The sequence below is a fragment of the Punica granatum genome, chromosome 2, assembly GCF_007655135.1.
Source record: "Punica granatum isolate Tunisia-2019 chromosome 2, ASM765513v2, whole genome shotgun sequence".
Lineage (NCBI taxonomy): Eukaryota > Viridiplantae > Streptophyta > Magnoliopsida > Myrtales > Lythraceae > Punica > Punica granatum.
In genome coordinates this window covers 33,966,895-33,989,824 of record NC_045128.1, presented here as the reverse complement: position 1 = coordinate 33,989,824, position 22,930 = coordinate 33,966,895, and the positions used below count along the sequence as shown (strand labels likewise).

Genomic DNA, 22,930 nt, shown 5'->3' with positions numbered 1-22,930 from the left:
AATGAGGTCGCCGGTGACCCTGATTGCGAGGGAGGTCGCCGGTGACCCTGATTGCGAGGGAGGTCGCCGGCATTGAGACTCCCAGCCCTTCCAAATCGAGATTGACCCGACCGCCCCCATCTTACTCCCTCTTCCCTATTACAGAATTACATCTACTTTCTTCTTTTAAAAAAAAAATTAAATTTCGAAAATTATAATTAAATTTTAAAAATACTTATTGGACGGAAAAGGTTGTCTTGGATGAAAAATGTAGTAACCGGACTAAAGTGGCAAAATATTGAAAGGTTGAGGACGAGAATTGCTAAAAAAAAATTATGTTTATGACCAAATAAACAAAATTTTCAAAGGTTAAGGGTGTGTTTGTTTTTTTAAAATTTTTTAACTCAACTCAACTCAATTCCACTTATTTTCAATTCAACGTCACAATCATTACTTTTTTTCATTTTTTAAATTTTTTTAACCATTCAATTTAATTTTTAATATTAAATTCTCTCAACTATTCATTATTTTTTCACAATTCAACAATACAATCATTACTTAATCATTACTTTCTCTCAATTATTTATTATTTTTTCACACTTTTTCTCATAATTCAACAATACAATCATTACAAACCAATTAAAACAAAAACTCAACTCAGCTTAATTCTAAATCAAACGCACTCTAAGAATCAAAACTGCCTTTTTCCCTTACGAGAGCAATAGACCGCTCTTTTTTTTCATTGGAACCTTAAGGGCAAAAAAAAAGTTGGCCCAAAAAAAGGGGCCCCACATGGATATGCAATTTTACTTGCCATTAGGTTATTCTTAAAAGCCCACTGGCCCAAAAGAGAAGCCCCAAAAAGCCCAACCTTTCCGCCGTAAGCACCGCCCAGTCGACTTTTTATTGGGATATATATTACACCTCTCGGCCAAGTTTGATTGCTGAATGAACTTTTTTTTTTTCCTCAAAAGGTAATGAGAATCCATTCTATATCAAAAGGCCCGCACGAGAGAAAAAATACCCAAGAGAAAAACTACGAGAACAGGAAATACGGTTAGTTCGTTGGGACCACTGCAAAGAAGAATACATAAGACGCCCTTATATATCTATTCTAACATCCATAATAAATTTATCCAAATCAATAGCCAATCCAATATTTTTTTTTCTCTTTTCAGTTTTAAGGGAGTTCGTGAGTTGGTTAGGTACAAGGATAAAAAAGCAAAATAAAAAGGAATGTGGAGATTTTCACTAGAATTGAATTCGAAATCTCCTAATTTTGAATCAGTAGTTCGTGCCACTGCATTAATTCAATTGTTCATACAATAGTAAATTTGCTTTATTGGAAGAAGTTCTGAATAATCCTGAAGTTTTGCTATCCCACATCACAAATTAAAGCAGACTCGTACGTAGGCATCAGAACATGCTTAATGTAGAAAGTTCACGCATCACGAAAGGAACTCGATTGCCGAAAGCTCTACTGGAGCAATCTCCGGCGTGTCCCTCACGGTGATCAAGTCCGTACTATCACCTCCCAAGTAAGCCCTCAGGGAAGCCACCACAATCCCTCCAACAAACTTCCTCATGGGCTCTCTAGACTTCCCATTCTTGCATATGCAATCAGCCAGTATCCCTCTCAGCCCGGGGGTCTTATCATCGAGCATATCCATGTGGCCATAGTCCTTGGCGACGAAGTGGCACGCCGGGGGTTTGCACTCATTGAAGAATTCCTTGTGGTTCACGCCATTCGCGGCGCAAGGAGGCACCATGCAGCACTTCTTGACCTCGCTGAGTCCTGCTCCGATCACCTTAGAGGAACAAACGGATCGTGAGAGTAAATAGCCAATAGATAGCAGATGTTTTCTTGTAACATTCTGTCTAGCGAATATATAACGTAATATAAACTAAGCCATTACCATGACGGGCATTTCGAGGTCGAATGATTGGGTTTTATACGTAAGAACCGGTGGTGGGGTCTGAGACCCTTCAGATCCATCAACCGGGTCGATGCCAATTAGGGCTCTAAAAGGGATAGACGTAGTGATGGAAAGCATGCCCAGTGCCAGGGCAAAGGCCGTTTTGCCGCCTCTGCTGTGGCCGGAAAGGGCCAGCTTGGCCAGGTTCGGAGTGACCTGTGATGGAAGAGCGGCGGAGAGACCTCCACGCAGCCAATCTGTGACTGCTCCGGCCGATCTGATGTCTTCTGTGCAGTCTTTTCCACGACATGTATATAGCTGTCCATTTTGAGATCGACGGAGCAACAAGCTTAGCTTTTAGAGAACAACTATCAAAGCAATAATCCTGCATTGCAAGTGAAATTTTACAGTGTAGGGACTCGAGACTCACTGAAAATTATTATATGCATGATATGGGCACGAACATGACATGTTAACATGAATAGCTACTTTGCACTCTCTTATAAGGAAATGGATCTACTGCAACCGTTTGAATATGAATCCAATGAATCAACATTATAAAGCTGGTGAAATTATCATTTCCTCTTTTTGAAGACAACATTATAAATGAATCTTACCTTGATTTAAGTAGATGATTATTAGAGAAAAGGCTAAATTTACGGATGCTCCGGGCGAATCACTTGCATTCTGGCGAGCCCAGTACGTGGTCTCAAATGTGATGCCTCATTCTAAGTAATCTTTTTTCATTATTCGGTGCACAAGGGCCCTTTTTCATGGACAATTTGCAAAATTTCCTAGGGGCTTCAACCGTATTTCACCCAAAAAATTTTGGGACTGGCTCCAATTTAAGAATTTCCTTCAATACCAAACATTGCATACTTTGTCCTAATTCCAAAGTCAGAAATCATGAAATTCTCCATTGCAATGTAATCAATTACATTATGTCATCTTTAGAAATGGGATTAAGTCCCGCTACTTCTGGTGGATGTGTCCGGTGCCGTGTCGCTTCAAGTCATTTTTCATGTTGGAAGGACGCATTGCAACATTCTTATCAGTTAGGGTCATGTCTTCATTGTTATTTCCCCAAAAAGTAGAAAGCAGAGGGAAAGAGAGAAAACAAGCAAAACTCATGACCATCAGCCAAGTTATACAAGCCCGAGCTCCGACTGACATCATGCAAAGTAACACCAAGTAACCCTTAACAAACTGATGAGTACCTGAGGAGCAACGACGATGAAGCAATGGGACGCAATGTGCTGCAGAAGCTCGGAGTAGAAGGAGTTGAGGAGCATATAGCCGTGAAGCAGTATAAGAACCGGGAACTCTCCTTCCTCCATCGGGGAGACGATAAGAAGGGGCTCCGGGGGAAGAACGGGGAGCCCATCAGGGTTCCCACCGGTGGAGTCAACATTCTTGGGAATGGTCTCGTACTTCCCATTCTCAAACACATCAGTAGCACTGGAAGAAGAAGAAGACATGAAGGGCAGCCACAGAGATGAGATGATATATGCCTCTCTTTTCAGAGTTTGCTGGGCTTATATATTGCCTCGACGAGATATCAAACAGCCCCTATACGTACTAATTATGAGTTTTTTAAGTCGATTATTATATGTTTACTTAATTCTACCCAGTCAGAAACACGAATTACAATCTGTCACGTGATAAAAATGTGAGAATTTGGGGAAAGAAGGTACCGGCTAATCATATCTCTAATCTCTATACTATTCTAGTCATTAAAATTAAACTTAAAACGCGCAATTTCATGGCAGGTTGGTAGAATTACCGGGTTAAGATTGCGCTTCATCTGTTCCATCGACATGAATGACTCTGAAAGAAACCGCAGCTCAAGAACTACTGTTATACTGTCTTCTTCACCTTGGCTGTTGGCTGCACATACAACATGAACTCGGCATGAATGAGTCTAGTAGGGATTTTTGGTAATGGAGTGGAGTGCCCAAATATTTATGTAAATATTTAAGGGAGTTGTAATGATAGTTGGGAAAAAAATACGTGTGAAAATTCATCATCAAGTTGAAAAACAGATAAAAAAATAATGATTGTGTCGTTGAATTGAAAAAAAAGTAACGAATAATTTGAACAATTTAACGTTTAAAAATTAATTGTGATAATGGTTAATAAAATTATGTAAGATAATTTATCATTATATTGAAGAAAAAGATTAAAAAAAATAATGTTTGTGTTGTCTTATCGAGGAAAAAATAAAGTGAAATTAAGTTGAGTAAAATCATACTCGATAAACAAATAAAGCAGCGAAACCACAACAACTGCCATTGTACTATCTTCTTCAAGTTTCAATGCTGTTAAATTTTAACAGTAAATAAAAGAAACATCAAAATAGTCCTCCTGCCCATTTTTCCACCAATTTTGAATATCGGCTTGCTTCCCCTCTCTCTCTCTCTCGCAATCCACATTGTGGGCAATGATCCCTTTGCAAATATATATAAAAATAAGCTCAAATTCTACCAGCAAGTGTACTGGGTCAGATCAAGTAATATAGTGATGAATAGAGTGTCGATCCCACAAGGATTAATTAAGTACTAAACCTATATTAGATTCTATTATTATCTAAGCAATCAAATTAAGAGAATTAACTAATTAACTACTAATCAACCTAAATCGTCACAAAGAGCAGAAAGAGAATTGTACGAAAATATATCAATTGAAAGTGGGAAAAACAGAATCCACCCTAGTTTCACTAATCAGATTGCCATCATGTTATATAGACTGATAGCTATGTGATTATTCAAGTGAGTTTATCAAGCCTTTAAAATTAAAGTCTTAAACCTCTAATTAATCAATCAGCTCCCGCATCTCTAATTAATAGTGGACTCTAAATTATAATCATACACCTTCCAGTGCTATGATTGTCTAATGCCCTAAATTAATTATCCCTAATGTCTTAGCGAATAACTAACTAGAAACATTGCATTAATCCCTGGATAATTTCTAATTAAACTAATTAACGCAGCTATCGCATTTAACTAATTAGTCTAATCAAGAATTCCTAACAAACACTATATCAACTCCCGTATCAATAGTGTTTCTAACAATTATAACCAATTAAGAATTAAAATTGAAATTATAGGAATTGCAATCATGAATCATCAACACATCTATTAATCCTATAACATGGCGACAATCATCATATTAGCTACCTAGGGTTTCATCATATTCCCACAAAAGAAGCTTAGAATATCATGGAATTGAAAACACAATTATAATTCCAAGGAGTCATTGCAATAGAATTCATATTCAGCAGTAAACTCAAGATATTGAATCCTAAAACAAAAACCCAACAATTCCTTTAAGGAATTATCTCTTCCACAATTCTTCGCTTCAAATCAATTGATCCAGGTGACGGCTCCAGACAAGACCCTCTCCAAAAACTCTCTAGGTTAAAAGAATGGTGAAAGATGGCTCCCCCCCTAGGGTTTCCTAATCTTGTTATGAGGAGTATTTATATCCACAACAAAAAAAAGATTTCCGAAAGATATATGCTGGCTCCAAATTGCGCAAAACTCCTCAATATTGCTCGTAATTCCATCTAAGTCCTCAAAGACCTACAATATCAAATTACACATAATTAAGCACCGACTTCTTATAATTTCTATAAAATTAATAATAATTTAACATGAATTGCACAATAAAATATGAGTATAATATGCCCTTATCAACTTCCCCACACTTGAACTTTTGCTTGTCCTCAAGCAAAATAAATAAGACCAAGGAAAGAAATCTATCAGAGAGAGTACAAATTTTCATATTCACTGATTTAAGCATTTGATATCTCATAATTTATTACTCGTTATTTTGTGGTGCCCACTGCTCAAACCAAACTGGAAACATGTGATCAGAGTACTACAGTTGAAATTAACCAGCTAATCTAGAGAAAGCAAATTTTAATCCAAGCGTTTAGCCTAAGATTTCTATTTCAAAAGTAAATACTCAGTCCTATAAGGAAAAATACACATTTAAACTTCATAGCTGTTAGCAGGCATATAATCCCTCTAATTTTCCCTCTAAGCAAGTCAACAAGGTAGTGAAAGCATATGGTATCTGCTTCGTCCCTAGGTTTTCTTCCTTTTTATTACAAGTCTTAATTTATTTTTTTGTTTTTGCATTCAATTTTTCCTTTCTGTTTAAGAAGCAATTTTTTTTTTTTCAAGTCCAATTTTAGTTTGAACTTGTGCCTTTCCGCTCTTCTCGTTATAGTGAGTTCATTGAGTCGGCACATCCCGGGCTCATCACCCAAGTGACCGGGTTTTAAAGGGACCCCTACGAACTCTTCCTCACTCTAACATTCAAGTTAGGATACTCATAACTCAATTCTTGAGTCATTGGAGTAAAGGCTATGCTTGCTTTTTTTTTTTGAATGCTCACTAACACTTTTCAGACTTCTTTTATAGGAATCACTAAGTACAAAGCTTCTTCTACCTCTTTCACTAAATGTTAAAGTGCTATTAGAATAATTAAAAAGAGGATATACTAACTAACTTTGCTTAGAAGTAGACCTGTTTATTTTTCACTTAAGGACTTGACCGACTCTTAAACTTCAAACTCTAGGGCTAAAAACTAGGTAAATTTGATTTCTAAAGATTTGACTAATTAATTTTAACTAAGTACAAAAATCACAACAGTGGTGAGTAGGGCGCCTAAGTGAGTCAATTTTTTTCAAACAATTCCTGAACAAATGCTATCAACAGTATTCTTCGTACAATCTCTAGATTTCAATAATTAAAAAAAATTTAAAAAAAAAAAAAAGAATTTGGCCTAACAATTGCCAGATAACTTAAGGACAATTATAATTCAAGGTGACAGGGAAGTATAACTATTTATCAACAAAGACAGGCATCAGATGTCATGAGTAACAAATTAAATCACAGAATTCAGACATCAACACTATACTCAATTTTATACTCCATCTGTTTAGTATCTCCCTTCCCCACACTTAGATTAAACAGTGTCCTCACTGTTCCTAATGTAGCTCTAGTAAAACGAAAATAAAAATAAAGAACATAAGAGAAAAAGAGATACTAGTACTTCCCCGGTTTCGAAAAATTAAGTTGAAGCAATTGGAGTTCCAACTGGTATAGCAATAGAGAGAGTCAGCAGTTGTTATCCACCCTGGCTTCAAAAACAAAAAGAAAACAACAAAAAGAACAAAAATAGCAGATAATCCATCTTAACTAAAACAATCAAATAGCAAATATCCCAAGTCTACCCAATGAGTGGGTGCTTGATAAAGTACAAACCAACAGCAAATCAAAATAAAACAAATGAAGCAAAAGAATTGAGAGCCAACAGGGACTTTAGCTCTCAGACATGGGCTGCCTCCCATGAAGCACTTAGTTTATAGTCGCTAGTTCGACTTTTCCAATTCTTCAACCGAATTTGCTAGATCCACCGTAGTGGCATCACCATCAATATTTTCCCCTTCAAAGTAATGCTTGAGAAGATGACCGTTTACTTTAAAAGTGCGGTCATCTTCTGACTTCAGCTCAACTGCACCATAGGGAAAAACATTAGAAATAACAAATGGTCCAGACCATCGAGATTTTAACTTACCTGGGAACAACTTCAAGCGAGAGTTGTATAATAGGACTTTCTGACCAGGCAAAAACTCTCGCTTTAGGATGTTCCTATCATGCCATCGCTTGGCTCGCTCCTTGTATATCCTAGCATTTTCATATGCTTCCTCTCTCATCTCAGCCATCTGATTCAATTGGAGCAATCTCTTTTCACCTGCAGCTTGTAAATCAAAGTTAAGGTATTTTATGGCCCAATATGCTTTGTGCTCAAGCTCTACTGGTAGGTGACATGATTTACCATAAACAATCTTGTATGGGGACATTCCTATGGGGGTTTTGAAAGCTGTCCTGTAAGCCCACAATGCATCATCAAGTTTTAAAGACCAATCTTTCCTAGATGCATTGACTGTTTTCTCTAAGATACGCTTTATTTCCCTATTGGACACCTCAACCTGTCCACAAGTCTGTGGATGATAAGGGGTGGCAATTTTATGAGTAACTCCATATTTTGATAATAATTTTTCAAATTGCCGATTGCAAAAATGTGATCCCCCATCACTTATAATGGCTCTAGGTACCCCAAATCTTGAAAAGATGTTCTTTTTCAAAAATCTGATTACAACTCTGGCATCATTACTTTGTAGAGCAACTGCTTCTACCCATTTTGAAACATAATCAACAGCCACAAGAATATATTTATTTGAAAAAGAAGAGGGAAAAGGACCCATAAAGTCTATTCCCCACACATCAAAAAGCTCAATTACAAGAATGCTATTTTGTGGTACTTCATGTCTCCTAGAAATATTGCCAGTTCTTTGGCATGGAGCACAAGACATAATGTAATTCCTGCAATCATGAAATACTCTAGGCCAATAAAATCCACAAGATAAGATCTTAGTTGCAGTTCTTTCCACACCAAAGTGGCCTCCTGCTTCCTTAGAATGACAGTGTTGTATTATGCTAAGTTGTTCAGTTTCAGGCACACAGCGTCTAATTACTTGGTCAGCACAATATTTAAACAGATATGGTTCATCCCAAAAATAGTATTTCACATCATGCAAAAATTTCTTTTTCTGTTGAGATGACAAACCATATGGTGTGATGTTGCTAACCATGTAATTGACTATATCAGCATACCAAGGTAATCCTTGGATTTCTGCTACATGCAATTGTTCATCAGGGAACTTTTCATTAATGGGTGAATCTAAACAATCAGATTCCAAACGGGATAAGTGATCAGCCACTACATTTTCAGTTCCCTTTGTGTCTCTAATTTCCAGGTCAAATTCTTGTAGCAGTAGAATCCAACGAATTAGCCTAGGTTTAGCATCAGCTTTGGCAAACAAATATTTCAGGGCAGCATGGTCTGTGTATACTATGATCTTAGAACCTATCAGATAAGGCCGAAACTTGTCACATGCAAATATGACTGCTAAAAGCTCCTTTTCAGTTGTGGCATAGTTCTTTTGGGCCTCATTTAAAGTTCTACTAGCATAGTATATTGCATGAAATACCTTACCTCTCCTTTGCCCAAGTACTGCTCCTACAGCATAGTCGCTGGCATCACACATCAGCTCAAACGGAAGCTCCCAATTAGGTGCAACGATCACTGGTGCAGAAGTGAGTTTCTCCTTCAATAAATTGAATGCCTGCAAACAATTGTCATTAAAAACAAAAGCAGAATCTTTTTCAAGTAAATTACAAAGAGGTCTAGAGATTTTAGAAAAGTCCTTGATAAATCTCCTGTAGAAGCCAGCATGTCCTAAGAAGCTCCTTACTCCTTTTGTTGAAGTGGGTGGTGGCAACTTCTCTATTATCTCCACTTTTGCTCGATCAACTTCAATCCCTTTCTTTGACACCTTGTGACCTAAGACTATACCCTCTCTTACCATAAAATGACATTTCTCCCAGTTCAGAAGCAGATTAGTCTCCTTACATCTTTTAAGCACACAGCCTAAATTTGTCAGACAAGATTCAAATGACTTCCCAAAAACAGAGAAATCATCCATAAATATTTCAATAAAATTCTCTAACATGTCAGAAAATATAGACATCATGCACCTCTGGAAAGTGGCAGGTGCATTACAGAGACCGAAAGGCATTCTCCTAAAGGCAAAAGTGCCATAAGGACAAGTAAATGTGGTTTTCTCCTGGTCCTCGGGTGCTATATGAATCTGATTGTAACCAGAATAACCATCTAGAAAACAATAATAATCATGCCCTGCAAGTTTTTCTAGCATCTGATCAATGAAGGGGAGGGGGAAATGGTCTTTACGGGTAGCATCATTTAGTTTCCTGTAATCTATACAAACTCTCCACCCAGTCACAGTACGAGTCGGGATTAATTTATTGACCTCATTTTTAACCACAGTCATACCACCCTTTTTGGGCACTACTTGAACAGGACTAACCCATTTACTATCTGAGATAGGATAGATAATACCTGCATCCAACAGTTTAAGCACTTCTTTCTTCACTACCTCTTTGAGAGTTGGGTTAAGTCGCCTCTGTGGTTGCACTATGGGTTTGCACTCAGCTTCCAACATTATCCTGTGAGTGCAAATCAAAGGGCTGATCCCTTTGATATCTGCAATAGTCCATCCTATTGCCTCCTTGTGCTCTCTCAGCACGCTTAGGAGCTGTTGCTCCTGATCACCTGTCAAGGAAGAAGAGATAATTATTGGCAAAGTATCATCTATTCCAAGATAGGCATATTTTAAATGGCTAGGCAATGGTTTAAGTTCTAGCACCGGGGACTGTGTCAAAGATGATACTGGTTTTGTCGCACTAGTGCCCAGCTCCTCATAGTAGCGAGCCTTGATTTCTGATACCTTCTCCACAGATTCTTCCTCATGCTCATCATCATCACTCCAATCGTCCAGATCCCTAAGGACTGATTCCATTGTATCCACACCTGCTTTCTCCTCCACAGACTCAGAGATAAGCTCATCAATAATATCAATGGTGTAACATGATTTGCCATCATCAAATTTCTTTATGGCGTCATAAACATTAAAAGTTATTTGTTCATTCATAACTCTTAAAGTGAGCTTACCTTGTTCCACATCTATTAATGCTTTACCTGTCGCAAGGAACGGTCTGCCAAGGATCATGGGCACCTCTCTGTCCTCCTCCATCTCCAAGACTATGAAGTCGACTGGAAATATGAATTTGTCTACCTTCACCAGGACATTCTCAACAATACCCTTTGGATATTTGATACTCCTGTCAGCAAGTTGCAAGGTAATATGAGTTTTCTTGCATTCTCCAAGTCCAAGTTTCCTGAAAATAGACAGAGGCATTAAATTTATACTTGCACCTGAATCAATAAGAACGTTCTCAAAATGAAAATTCCCTATAGTACAAGGAACAGTGAAACTCCCCTGATCTCTTTGTTTGCGTGGTAAGTTAGGCAAGTCCTTTTGGAGAATCATAGAACACTCTCCTGTAAGCATCACAGGCTCACTCCCATCAAACTTCCTCTTTTTAGTGAGCAGATCCTTCATGAATCTAGCATATGAAGGCATCTGCTGGAGTGCTTCTGCAAATGGAATGTTGATTTGCAGCTTTTTAAAAACATCTAGGAATTTAGCAAATTGGGCGTCCAACTGTTGTTGCTTCAATCTTCCTGGAAAAGGGACAGGAGGAACATACGGTTTCACCCCTAGTGACTTCTGCCTTGGTTCCTCCACCTTTTGCTTACCTTTGTCTTTCTCCGGACTCTCCTCCTGAGTTTGAGCTTTTCTATTGACTATTTCCAATTCCTTGCCACTCCTCAGCATTATAGCATTGACACCCTTGGGGTTCTCTTCAGTGTTGCTGGGTAAAGACCCTGATGGTCTATTACTCAATTGCTGAGAAATCTGACTAATCTGACCCTCTAGGTTTCGAATAGTGGCTTGTTGATTCTGTAGCATGGTGTCAGTCTTTTGCATATAGCTCAACATGAGCTCTTCCATTCTCGACTGACTTTGCTGAGGTGGAGCATTCTGAGCAGGGCCTTGCTTTTGGAATCCAGGTGGCGGTTTAAGTGCATTATTCTCATTCCTCCATGAGAAATTAGGATGATTACGCCACCCGGGATTGTAAGTGTTCGAATAAGGCCCTTGATTACTCCGTTGGAAGTTGTTGACAAAGTTCACTTGCTCTCCATTGGGTGAAGCCGAGGGATTTCCAGACATGCATTCAAGAGTCGAATGTGGTCCTGAACACAACTCACAAAAAGCAACCTGATTAGTATTAAAAGAATGTGCTGAGGTGAGTTTACTTACCTGGGTAGTGAGAGCTGAAATCTGGGTTGTCAAATTAGCAATAGTGTCCATGTCATTGACTGATGCCACTCTTGATTTACTTCTTTCATTCTGCCAATTATGTGCACTGGAGGCCATCTCTTCTATCAAAGCACTTGCTTCATCATAATTCTTACCCATCAGTGCGCCTCCTGCTGCAGCATCTACTAGAGACCTCAATGTATCATCCAGGCTAAGATAGAAGACCTCAATTAGGAGATTATCTGGCAATCCGTGATGTGGGCACTTTCTGATTGCCTCCTTGAATCTCTCCCATGCCTCATAAAGTGATTCACCATTGAACTTGGTGAAGTTAGTGATTTCGTTCCTCAATCTTGCAGTCCTAGCTGGTGGGAAAAATCTCCTGAGAAACTTAGATGAAAGGTCGGCCCAGGTGGTGATGGACTCTTGTGGCAGTGAATTGAACCAGGCTCTCGCTTTATCCCTAAGCGAGAAAGGAAAAAGCTGTAATCTAATAACATCATCAGTGACATTATTCATCTTTACCGTGTTACAGTATTGGAGGAATCCTGCAATATGCTCATCAGGACTCTCGTTGGGATATCCTCCAAACTGATTTGATTGAACCATCTGGATGAGTGCTGGCTTCAGTTCAAAGTTATTAGCTGGAATAGTGGGCCTTCTGATCGCAGAACCCATAATAGTAGGTACTGCATAGTCTCGAAGTGCTCTGGCAGCACCCTGTATTTGGCGGTTGATGTCATCATCTGCCATCTCAACTACCTGCAATTCTTCCCTTCTTCTGTTCTCTCTTCTCAACCGATGCAAGGTGCGCTCTATCTCAGGATCTAATGGTAGAAGTTCAGCACTTCTACTCCTGCGCATAGAATACCTGCAAAGAGAACAAGAAATAAACACACAGTAAAGTGCGCCTAAATTAACAATAGAACTAAAGGTGGTCTAATATTAAGTTAATCCCCGGCAACGGCGCCAAAAACTTGATCCCTTTGCAAATATATATAAAAATAAGCTCAAATTCTACCAGCAAGTGTACTGGGTCAGATCAAGTAATATAGTGATGAATAGAGTGTCGATCCCACAAGGATTAATTAAGTACTAAACCTATATTAGATTCTATTATTATCTAAGCAATCAAATTAAGAGAATTAACTAATTAACTACTAATCAACCTAAATCGTCACAAAGAGCAGAAAGAGAATTGTACGAAAATATATCAATTGAAAGTGGGAAAAACAGAATCCACCCTAGTTTCACTAATCAGATTGCCATCATGTTATATAGACTGATAGCTATGTGATTATTCAAGTGAGTTTATCAAGCCTTTAAAATTAAAGTCTTAAACCTCTAATTAATCAATCAGCTCCCGCATCTCTAATTAATAGTGGACTCTAAATTATAATCATACACCTTCCAGTGCTATGATTGTCTAATGCCCTAAATTAATTATCCCTAATGTCTTAGCGAATAACTAACTAGAAACATTGCATTAATCCCTGGATAATCTCTAATTAAACTAATTAACGCAGCTATCGCATTTAACTAATTAGTCTAATCAAGAATTCCTAACAAACACTATATCAACTCCCGTATCAATAGTGTTTCTAACAATTATAACCAATTAAGAATTAAAATTGAAATTATAGGAATTGCAATCATGAATCATCAACACATCTATTAATCCTATAACATGGCGACAATCATCATATTAGCTACCTAGGGTTTCATCATATTCCCACAAAAGAAGCTTAGAATATCATGGAATTGAAAACACAATTATAATTCCAAGGAGTCATTGCAATAGAATTCATATTCAGCAGTAAACTCAAGATATTGAATCCTAAAACAAAAACCCAACAATTCCTTTAAGGAATTATCTCTTCCACAATTCTTCGCTTCAAATCAATTGATCCAGGTGACGGCTCCAGACAAGACCCTCTCCAAAAACTCTCTAGGTTAAAAGAATGGTGAAAGATGGCTCCCCCCTAGGGTTTCCTAATCTTGTTATGAGGAGTATTTATATCCACAACAAAAAAAAGATTTCCGAAAGATATATGCTGGCTCCAAATTGCGCAAAACTCCTCAATATTGCTCGTAATTCCATCTAAGTCCTCAAAGACCTACAATATCAAATTACACATAATTAAGCACCGACTTCTTATAATTTCTATAAAATTAATAATAATTTAACATGAATTGCACAATAAAATATGAGTATAATATGCCCTTATCAGGCAACAACACTGACCGAATTCGATTAGGGACACCATGGGGTGAAAAGTAGATGGCCACGCCCCTCGTGTTGCTTGGAAAGGGAGTTCGAGCATCGCCATCTTCATCCCATCGCCGTCGACATCACCATGTTGTCGTCTTCTCGTCCCCAGAGTCGCAGCGCGTTGCCATACCCAATCGACAGAGAAAAGATAGAGGTTGCTTAAAATCTCCAGAGACACATAGAAAGCATTCCTGAAGTAAAAAAATATATATATATATATCAGAGGTTGACCTTAACCGTTCATTGTTTCCAAATTATAGAGAGAGAAAGGTCGATTACGTCCGTTAATGGTGGATTGAAGTTGGATCGATTGCATGAACTATATTGTTCTTTTCACATTGGCATTATTGCATTAGGACAAGCGCGGAGTATACCATTCCATGTTTAATTTTGTCGGCCATCAATGGGGTCCCTAGCTCATAAATGTCCGTACGAGGTAAAACGTTCGAATGTATCCACTAAAAACATGTTGAAAATGAAAGTGATGTGACAGATGAGTAGTAATTCAAAAAATAATAGGAGCTGACAAATGGTGCATTCATTCATTGCAGTAACACGTGTCCTTACAAATTTTTGGTGATTATTTTCGCTCGAGAAATATTCGTTGTATTGCATGAGATAGCTCCAATACGATTTGACAGTGGGCTGAGGCTCATTAATCATCGATCTTAATCCCAGTACGGCAGTACCAAACTTATACTGCATAGTGTTTATCTCTAATTGAGCAAAACCCTAATTAATGAAGATGACGACGTGAACAGGTAGGAAGGAATTCAATCAGAGAAGCTTGGTGCCAGACAAGGAAGGGGTCTTGATACAGCGATACAAGACGTAATCCGAAATCAAAAGATTATGAATTCAATCATCGCCAGTGAAATTTATGTGTCTCATATTTTATTTTATTTTATTTCTTGTACTATGTATCTCCTTTATTATCGAAAAAAACTTCCCACCAGACTCGTTCAAAATCTAGTGTGCCGCATTGTCACAGGAAGCCACTGTCATTACTTTAAAATATCTACGTCATAAATGCGGTGGGCAGAGAGGTATTCGAGTTCATGTCCATAGAAATTTTAAAGTGAACATGGAGAAATACAACCACTCGCACAACTTAGTAATTATAGGACTTCATCATTGATAATACATATTTTATGGTCTCCATTATCAACTTAGTTAATATAATTAATAAAAATATCAACTAAAAAATATATCAAGTCACCATTTCACTACATTTCTAAAATATATCTTACAGTGCATCCAAAAAATATTTCTCACAAAGAAAAAAGTAAAATACGAAAATGTAGAGGTCCGCGCAACGCGCACGCAACAACACTAGTTTTCAATTATTCAGCATAAATCTCGAATGAATGCTCATGGCATGGTGAAATGATGCGAATTGGCCTTTACAAATAATTTTTTCTCATTTCGTCGCAGCAAGCAAAATGGATTGCCCGGAAATGAATGGGCCAGCAGGCCCATTCAATTAGGAATTCGTCCGTCCAATTTAATTTATGCTTCAACTTCATTCATCAAAAAAACTTGGTGGGGTTGCATCTTGACGAGAGGCAGTGCAGTTAAATATGTTTTTACTTTTTTTGCTGAGTGATACGCGTTTTTACTTAGAATCAAGAGATCTTGGGTCGAATTATCATTAGCGGGACATCTCATATTCACCCTTATTTCACTTTATTATCCTTTTATTAGATTCATTGATCTCTTATAATGATAATAATAATCATCATCATCATTATTATGAAAAAAATAAAACTAATGTTGTATATTTTAATTTTATTCTTCTGAAGTCCACTTTAATTCAAAGCCTAGAAAAACATGTCAATGTGGGAATCCAGACAAAACAAAAAGTACACCTAATTATCTCTGACATTCCTTAATTAGTCAGCAACAGCACAATCTTATGACATTCCCTAATATAAGTATTAGATTAAATTATTCTTTTCTTAATCTTTTTGCAGGGGAAAAAAATAACATAAAAACTGTGAAAGAAATTGACAGATAAAGACAACGAACAACCTTAATTCCAGCTCCAATAAGATTCTTATAAGGGAATACAGCCAAATTCCCATTATATGCCATTGAATCCTCTCGCGTCTTGTCTTCATCATCCCCCCATTATTCTACACATCTTGTGTGCTTCAATTGGGTCCTCCACCCCTCCCTTTTTGACTGATTCAGTCCAAACACTCTCCCTTTCCTTTCATCAATTGATTAAAAGGCCACAATATATAATTCACATGGTATCCTTTCCTCTAAAGAAACCTCACTCAATTTGACAATCATTTCATCCAATAAATTTTTCATGTATTATTATGTAATCCATGTATTCCTCTTTCATAGAAAAAAGACAGTTTGTTTAGTTCGATGTTTGTTATATATTATTGATAAAAATTGTACTTATTTAACAAGAAAAAAGAAAAGTGTTTAGGTGATTTGTACCATCTGTTACACATTGATAGAATAGGATTAAACCGCCTCAATTCGACAGTACCTTATTAATGTGAAACCACAAGGAAAGTTCATTGTAACTTACGATCCAGACCCTTACCACTGACTCTCAATTGAGTACCAATTCAAGAGAAGGCGAATTGAGAGAGCAATTTTTGAAAATGAAATGCGTTGAGAGTCTACATGTGCGAATTAGACTATAACTGAGTAATGACATTTTTCTTCGTCCTCACTCTTCATGTAATTGGGGTGCCAGCACGTGCTAGTACAGGTGATAAGGTTGGACCCTGAAGGTTTTAACTAAACCACTTCGAGCTCCCGCTAATCCATGAAAATGCTTAGGTGAAAAGTCGTTTCTACTCTTTTATATTGGTATAATATAATTCCTTGTGAGATGCTATCATTTTTTTCTCAAAAATATAATTTAATCGTGTGCTTAACATTTGTCTTACTAATGAGACTAGCTATTGGTACAGAATACAAATGTAAACAAGTTGAGGATTTCCGAATAGATTGATCCGGGCAACTAATAATATTTCTCCAGAAGCTAAAAATTCTCATATAGATCTCCTATAATTCCGATCTTTTGCTTTTATATTATATTATTGATTGAAAAATTTAGTGCTCGAAATACATAGTTCTTGAAATTCCCCTGTCCATGTCCTTATTCTTTTCTTCCATTGGTAAGCCTAAGCACATGGTTTCCTCCCATTAGAAAGAACTTCATAGCTTTATCAAAATCATAGTGTAAAACAAGAAAAAAAAAAGTGCCCAAAAAAGATGGGGGGAAAAAAAAAAGGAGAACCACAATTTGAAAAATTATCCATGATTGCTCACCCCCTTTTTACAGTAGCAATACATATAATTAATAAAGATTAAAAATTGAAAAAAAAAAAGCCCCAACCAAATCTTAGAATATCAGATATGATTCCCCTCTCTTTCTGACCATTAATGATTTTTCACCTTAAAAAAACATATATACCTAAAACAGTCACATACCCTAATCTTCCATCTCCCTTGCTTTTTGACATTTGATCTCAACTGCCCACTTCATGAACCGAAAAAGCCACAATCCCCAAAACACATTCTCCCATCGGACACCATTTGACTATTTCTCGTCTTTTTTGCCCGTAATTCACCCCCTCCTCTAAGTACCAAAACATTTGTAAACATATATAGTCATAAACTCAAAAGGGTCACGCCCCCCGGTTTCCGCTTGTTCCGATCCACATCTGAATTCACACCCTATGTCTAGTACTTCTCTCGGCGGAGATAGCAAGAAGCTTCGAGACGCCCTGAGTCCACATATCGTACTCCCTCTGGCTCGTGCACTCAAACTCTATCAGTCCCCGCATCACCGTCTTGAGCCCGAAGTATCTCCGGTTCTCCCCGCCCTCCAGCAGGTGCCGGCCCGGCCAGGCGGGCATGTCCTTTATCACCTCCAAGACCACATCTGAGGATCCCAGACACACAAAAAGTTAAAAACCACATGATATTAAAAGGAAAAGAACAATTCTTCTTTTGATCTTTTTTCCCCCCCTTTCCTTCAACACTTTAGTAGAGAGAAGCTGAGGGGAGGAGACTAGCTTTCGCAAATCCCTAAGTAAGGGGAAGACCCACTTCCACTTCTTTTGTGTTCACATTATTATTAGAGAGAGACAAAAGCAATCAAAACTCACTTTTTTTCTTCTTTGTGATGGTCCCAGCAACATGCTTGCTCTTCATCTTCAGCATCACCTATTCACAGCAAAAATAAAGCAAAAGAAAACTCAGAGAAAAGAGATATTGAAGCAGGAAAAGATAAAGGGGCTGGCATTAATTTCATCTTCCTGAGATTTTTCTTCTTTTTTGCTTTTCATCTGAAATCTGAAATCCCTTTTAGGCCATCACTTCACAGCCAAAGCCAAAAGTTCTATCTCATTCCCAATTATTGAGAAAAACTGGCTTTACCTGATTCATCCTATTGATGTAAACAGATACTATCTTCCAGTGTAGATCACCTGCAATCAAATCACCAACACATAAGAAGAGGGGAAACACAAGCAATCTACTAGCTCTATGCTTGTCCAACTGATCGGGTATAATAGTCTTGACCGTAAAACAGTTCGCGATACGTCAAAAGAAAACATATTTAGTAGATGGGTTTGGGATAGCTCCCTATTGCCTGTCCGGGACTAGACACGATGATAAGCACATGCAACAGACGAGAACCTCAATCAATCACAGCAAGAACCTACGGCATTCATAGCCTGTGACTACAATTTGACGACATAGGGCATTGTAGCTTAAATTCCAAACAGAGCCCTATGTGATTTAACTCGACATTTATTATGGCAACAAACATTTTACTTGAGAAGAAAGTAAAAGCCAAAAGGATCCGCCCTATGTATCTACCTTTACGGGTGCGCTTGAGAAGCTCGCTACCCCTAGCGAGTAGTTCCCTGCTGCAGATTCCTAGGAAATTTTCTTCCGGTACGAGCTCGTCGCTATTACTGCTATTAGAACTACCGTTGTTGCCGTTACCGCTCCCACCGACCCCTTTATCCACCGGAATTACGGAAGCAATGTTCCACACTTCCTTCAATGCCCTCGCCTTTAATGTGGCTGCCCCGCGTAGAGCTGACACAAATGGATAGCCACCAGGAAGGTCATTATCGTCATATAGAAAAAGTCTCGAATAAATGACAAACGTACTGCAATTGTCATGGAAATTTCCAGCAGAAGTAGTATGTGTGAATAGACATACTAATCTATTAGATATTCGCATCTCAAGATATATATATTCAATGAGTTAAACATTAAACGGTCATCCGATGATGGATTTCGAAAGATCATATCGGTACCTGTAGCAGCAGCTGCAGTTAAGGTCATGATATCACCAGCGGATCGGACATTCACAGCGGAGCTGACAATGGAGGCGAGGTGCTCCCGCTCGGCCCCCATGGCTTCGGCCGCTTCAACGCACTGGGCGGCCACGAGGGTGGCGGCAGAGGCCACCGCCATGTCGGTCTTGGCCCTCTGTTCGTCCTTGCCCGTCCCAGAGGATGCGGCGGTGGCAGCAGCGATGGCGGCCACCGCAGCAGCCACCCCTGCGACGGAAATGGCAGCATGGAGCTGAGCATTCTGGGCACGGGCTTCCTCTTTCTTCTTCTCCCTCCGGTCCTTGAGCCACCGCCCCACGGTCTTGCTGCTACCGCTGCCCAGGGTCGTCAAGGAAGAGTTCCCTCCGGGGACAGAGGCGGAGGACCGGACGTTGAAGGAGTTGTTTGACCGGCAATGCTGCATGCCAGAATATGCCGGCGTCGTTAGAATCATTGAGGGTGAAAGACACGAAGAGAGAAACCGCCAGGTCCTTCTGGGGTCCAACGTTTGCACGCGTGTTTATTAACGGGTTATAACTTATCATTAGCAAGAAAAACCTCAAGAATAGGAAAACAAAAAGGAGAACAAAGGATATAATTAGCGAGCGCCAGCAAAGCACAACCATACTAGTGGTGCGGAGCAAGAGGGGTGCACCCACCTCGTGGTTTCAAGGGTCCGTGCACCATTAATGCCATCATCAAACGATGATAAACCGAACCGGCATCAAATTCATCCAATAAATCACAACCCTTAATCGCGATCACCACGGGATGTCATGGGCCTATTGATTTTGATATTGAGGAAGGGCAAACGGTCTTTGGGGCTCTATGCACCACCGTACAAAGTGTACGGATTTTTACTCTGAATATCAGAACACATTCTTGGTACTTTCCAAAGGGCTGTCAACAGAAACACTGGAAATATTCAGACTTATGTTCGCATTCTCGCATTCTCTCACATTCTTACTCGGTTGTTGGTTGAGGTAGACAAAGGACATTATAACGAGGCAGAAAAAAAACATGTATAAAGATAAAAAGGGATTAAATTTTCCAAGTGATTAGCTGTAACCTCGCAACTAATTATGATCTGCTGATGAAAAGAAGCGGCTTTGATACTACCTATATTCCTTTATTTAAGATTTTCATTTTTCATTAAAAAAATTTTATTTTATTATACCAAATTCACGTAGTTCTCTTTCTCATGGTAATAGAAAAAAGAGCGGTTTTGGGCAGAGGATCACAGAATATTTTGAAAAGTATTAAGATTTTTTTCTCTTTTGTATGAAAGATGAGTATAAGAATTATTATCGGAGGCGTAAAAGAAAATGGGTATTAAATTTTCTCTGCATTGAACAAAGCAAAGATATCAGACTTCTACTCTCTCCCGGTGCAATTAAAGGCTCGTCGGTTACAACAAAAGCTGATGCTATTGTCCCCTCTCTCCTCTCCCTCTCTCTCTAATTTCTGTATCAGTGTCCATGATCAGTGCAGTCAGTGACCCCAGTATTCGTGCTGCGCAGCCAAAAAGAGGAAAACTGACAACATATAGTACCCATCTCACCAAGCCCATGTCCTGTCCCTGATAGCCGGTGTCAGTTTCCGGCGAACCCACAATGAGTTTTCCGTCAAGCACCCCAAAAACAAACGATAACATTCTTGAACACATTTTAGGAGAAAATTAGCTTATTTTTTATGGTTCTTTATTCTTTTGGCAGGATACGAACCTTGGCATCATCGATCTCGGAGGGGGAGACAGGTGGGCTGTCGGTTAAGGAGCCATTGAGAGGACCACTGCTGTGGGAGAGCCTGCCTGAAGTGCGTGGGGATACCTCCTGCTGCGAACATCCAACATAATGGAGCGTTAATTTAAAATTATCACAAAAAGGGGTCTCCATGATGGCGAAATCGGAATTATTGAAGAGATAAGAGGAGAATAAAAATGGCGGGTTTACGTTGCGTGCGGGGCGCCTAGTGAACGAACGAGGACAGAGCAATGATTGCTGCAGAGGAGTGGGCTTTACTTTTTTGCTTAGAAAACAATTCATGCACGAATTAGAGGAAAAAAAAATCTGTGAGCGATCAGTGCTTGAAGTTCTTTTGCCATGCTTGGCTGCATGAGTATAAAGACCTTACTGGGTTCTTGGATTTTTTAGTTCTCGTGTCATCGGAAAACAGGACAACCCGGAAAACGTTCACATCTCCGAACAAGACAAAACAGTTTCACACATAAGAACGAAACAGAAGAAACAAAATCTGCAGAAGAGGGCAAGAACAGAGGATGGAAGAACAAAAATCTTCGAATCAGCAGACAAAGGACGACGAGAAACTCCAAAAAGAAGGAAGAAAAAAAAAAGAATTGTTTCAGTGAGTGGCACTCACCGACTGTGACATGATGCGCTCTATGATCATCTGGGAGGTCTCCGAGGAGGCGAAGGAGAACGGGTTGCCGGAGCAGGAGGCCCCGTCCTCGAGCTCGCCGGCTAGGTCCTCCGGTATGGCGGCGGCAGCAAGCGGGCCGCTGGAAGGGGGCTTGGAGAGCAGCATTTGAGGCGGTGCCAGGGCCTTGGAGATCTCAAGCGCCGACACGCTCCACGAGCGGGACAGGAACTCCATGGGCTCAAGTGGGGTCTCCGGCGGGCGGAACAACACCGGGTCGGGTCGCCATGGCTCCGAGACCACCTTCTCCATGTCACAAATGATCGCTCGGGTCCTTTTTTTTTTCCTTGTTTGGGGGGGGGGGGGGTGGGTGTTGGTTTCCTTCTTTTCTTCCTTTTCCTTGTTTGTTCTTCTTAGCTGAAAGGCAAGAGTAGGTTAGATCATTTACAGCGAGGAGGAGAGCAGAGAGTTGGGATCCATGGATAAATGAAGAAGAAGAAGAGGAAGAAGAAGAAGGTGAAAGACGGGGGAGAGGAACTGTCTGCTGCGTTTACATATATAAGCTTCAATCCACTGACTGAGAGCGGTATCTTTTTCTTCTTCTTCTTCTTTTCCTTTTCTTTTTGGTTTTATTATCTCTCTCTTTTTGTTCTTTTATTACATTTTTTCCTTTTTATCTTTTAATAATTTCTTTTAAAACCAGCTATATCTAATGGATTATTATGAAGAGAAAATAGAAGTTTTTTCGTCCTCAATGCGATAGAGTTCTGGACAAAAATGATGGCCTGATTCCATAAAAAGATCTGAAAAACAGGTTATTATTCAATGGAGGATGACAAGTTGTAATCTAGTCACGCCATAACTGGACATGCTGTTAAATATCATGAACAATAATAAACCTTTATTGATTTAAGCAGTTCAATACTGGTTATGTTAAAGTAAGATATCGAGTTCGACTTTTTGTGAATGTAAAAAATTCACGCCGGAAAGTTTTATCTCTTAATGAGCTGACTTGACTCGATTGGATTAGTCAATGTCTAATTAAGTTTTCAAATACCATGATTTATACTAAAAAAATCATGAATAATGAATTTACATGTCCCGTTAATTTCCATTTTATGGATTAAACATGAGCAAAATAAAAATAAATAAAGTTGAATGCTGGAAATGCAGCTTGCTTATTTAATGGTGCGATAACAATTTAGATTCCCAAGCCTTGTTTTCATTGTTTTATTTTTTTCCT

At 38.9% G+C, this 22,930-nt stretch overlaps 4 protein-coding genes and 1 non-coding gene across 5 annotated transcripts; 1 reads left to right on the top strand and 4 right to left on the bottom strand.

Annotated features, from left to right (window-relative positions):
* Positions 1-1,236: 1,236 nt before the first annotated feature.
* Positions 1,237-3,415, bottom strand: LOC116195097 (chlorophyllase-2, chloroplastic-like). Its single transcript, XM_031524072.1, has 3 exons — positions 3,113-3,415; positions 1,896-2,213; positions 1,237-1,787 (listed from the first exon to the last, which is right to left on the bottom strand). The coding sequence occupies exons 1-3, from the start codon at positions 3,371-3,373 to the stop codon at positions 1,428-1,430; spliced, it is 939 nt and encodes a 312-aa protein (XP_031379932.1). The 5' UTR covers positions 3,374-3,415; the 3' UTR covers positions 1,237-1,427.
* A 3,823-nt stretch (positions 3,416-7,238) lies between these two features.
* On the bottom strand, positions 7,239-10,394 carry LOC116194256. The gene is made up of 2 exons (XM_031523021.1): positions 8,415-10,394; positions 7,239-7,910 (listed from the first exon to the last, which is right to left on the bottom strand). The coding sequence occupies exons 1-2, from the start codon at positions 10,345-10,347 to the stop codon at positions 7,276-7,278; spliced, it is 2,568 nt and encodes an 855-aa protein (XP_031378881.1). The 5' UTR covers positions 10,348-10,394; the 3' UTR covers positions 7,239-7,275.
* On the bottom strand, positions 10,379-12,579 carry LOC116193899. The gene is made up of 4 exons (XM_031522642.1): positions 11,716-12,579; positions 10,886-11,673; positions 10,500-10,726; positions 10,379-10,389 (listed from the first exon to the last, which is right to left on the bottom strand). Exons 1-4 carry the CDS (start codon positions 12,577-12,579, stop codon positions 10,379-10,381), a joined length of 1,890 nt encoding a protein of 629 aa, XP_031378502.1.
* Positions 11,963-12,069, top strand: LOC116198304. The gene has a single exon (XR_004155242.1). It is a non-coding gene; the product is annotated as a small nucleolar RNA R71 (small nucleolar RNA).
* A 4,654-nt stretch (positions 12,580-17,233) lies between the features above and the next one.
* On the bottom strand, positions 17,234-22,275 carry LOC116196457 (VAN3-binding protein). Its single transcript, XM_031526185.1, has 7 exons — positions 21,691-22,275; positions 21,036-21,146; positions 19,294-19,729; positions 18,845-19,069; positions 18,401-18,450; positions 18,130-18,187; positions 17,234-17,903 (listed from the first exon to the last, which is right to left on the bottom strand). The coding sequence occupies exons 1-7, from the start codon at positions 21,997-21,999 to the stop codon at positions 17,689-17,691; spliced, it is 1,404 nt and encodes a 467-aa protein (XP_031382045.1). The 5' UTR covers positions 22,000-22,275; the 3' UTR covers positions 17,234-17,688.
* Positions 22,276-22,930: the final 655 nt, after the last annotated feature.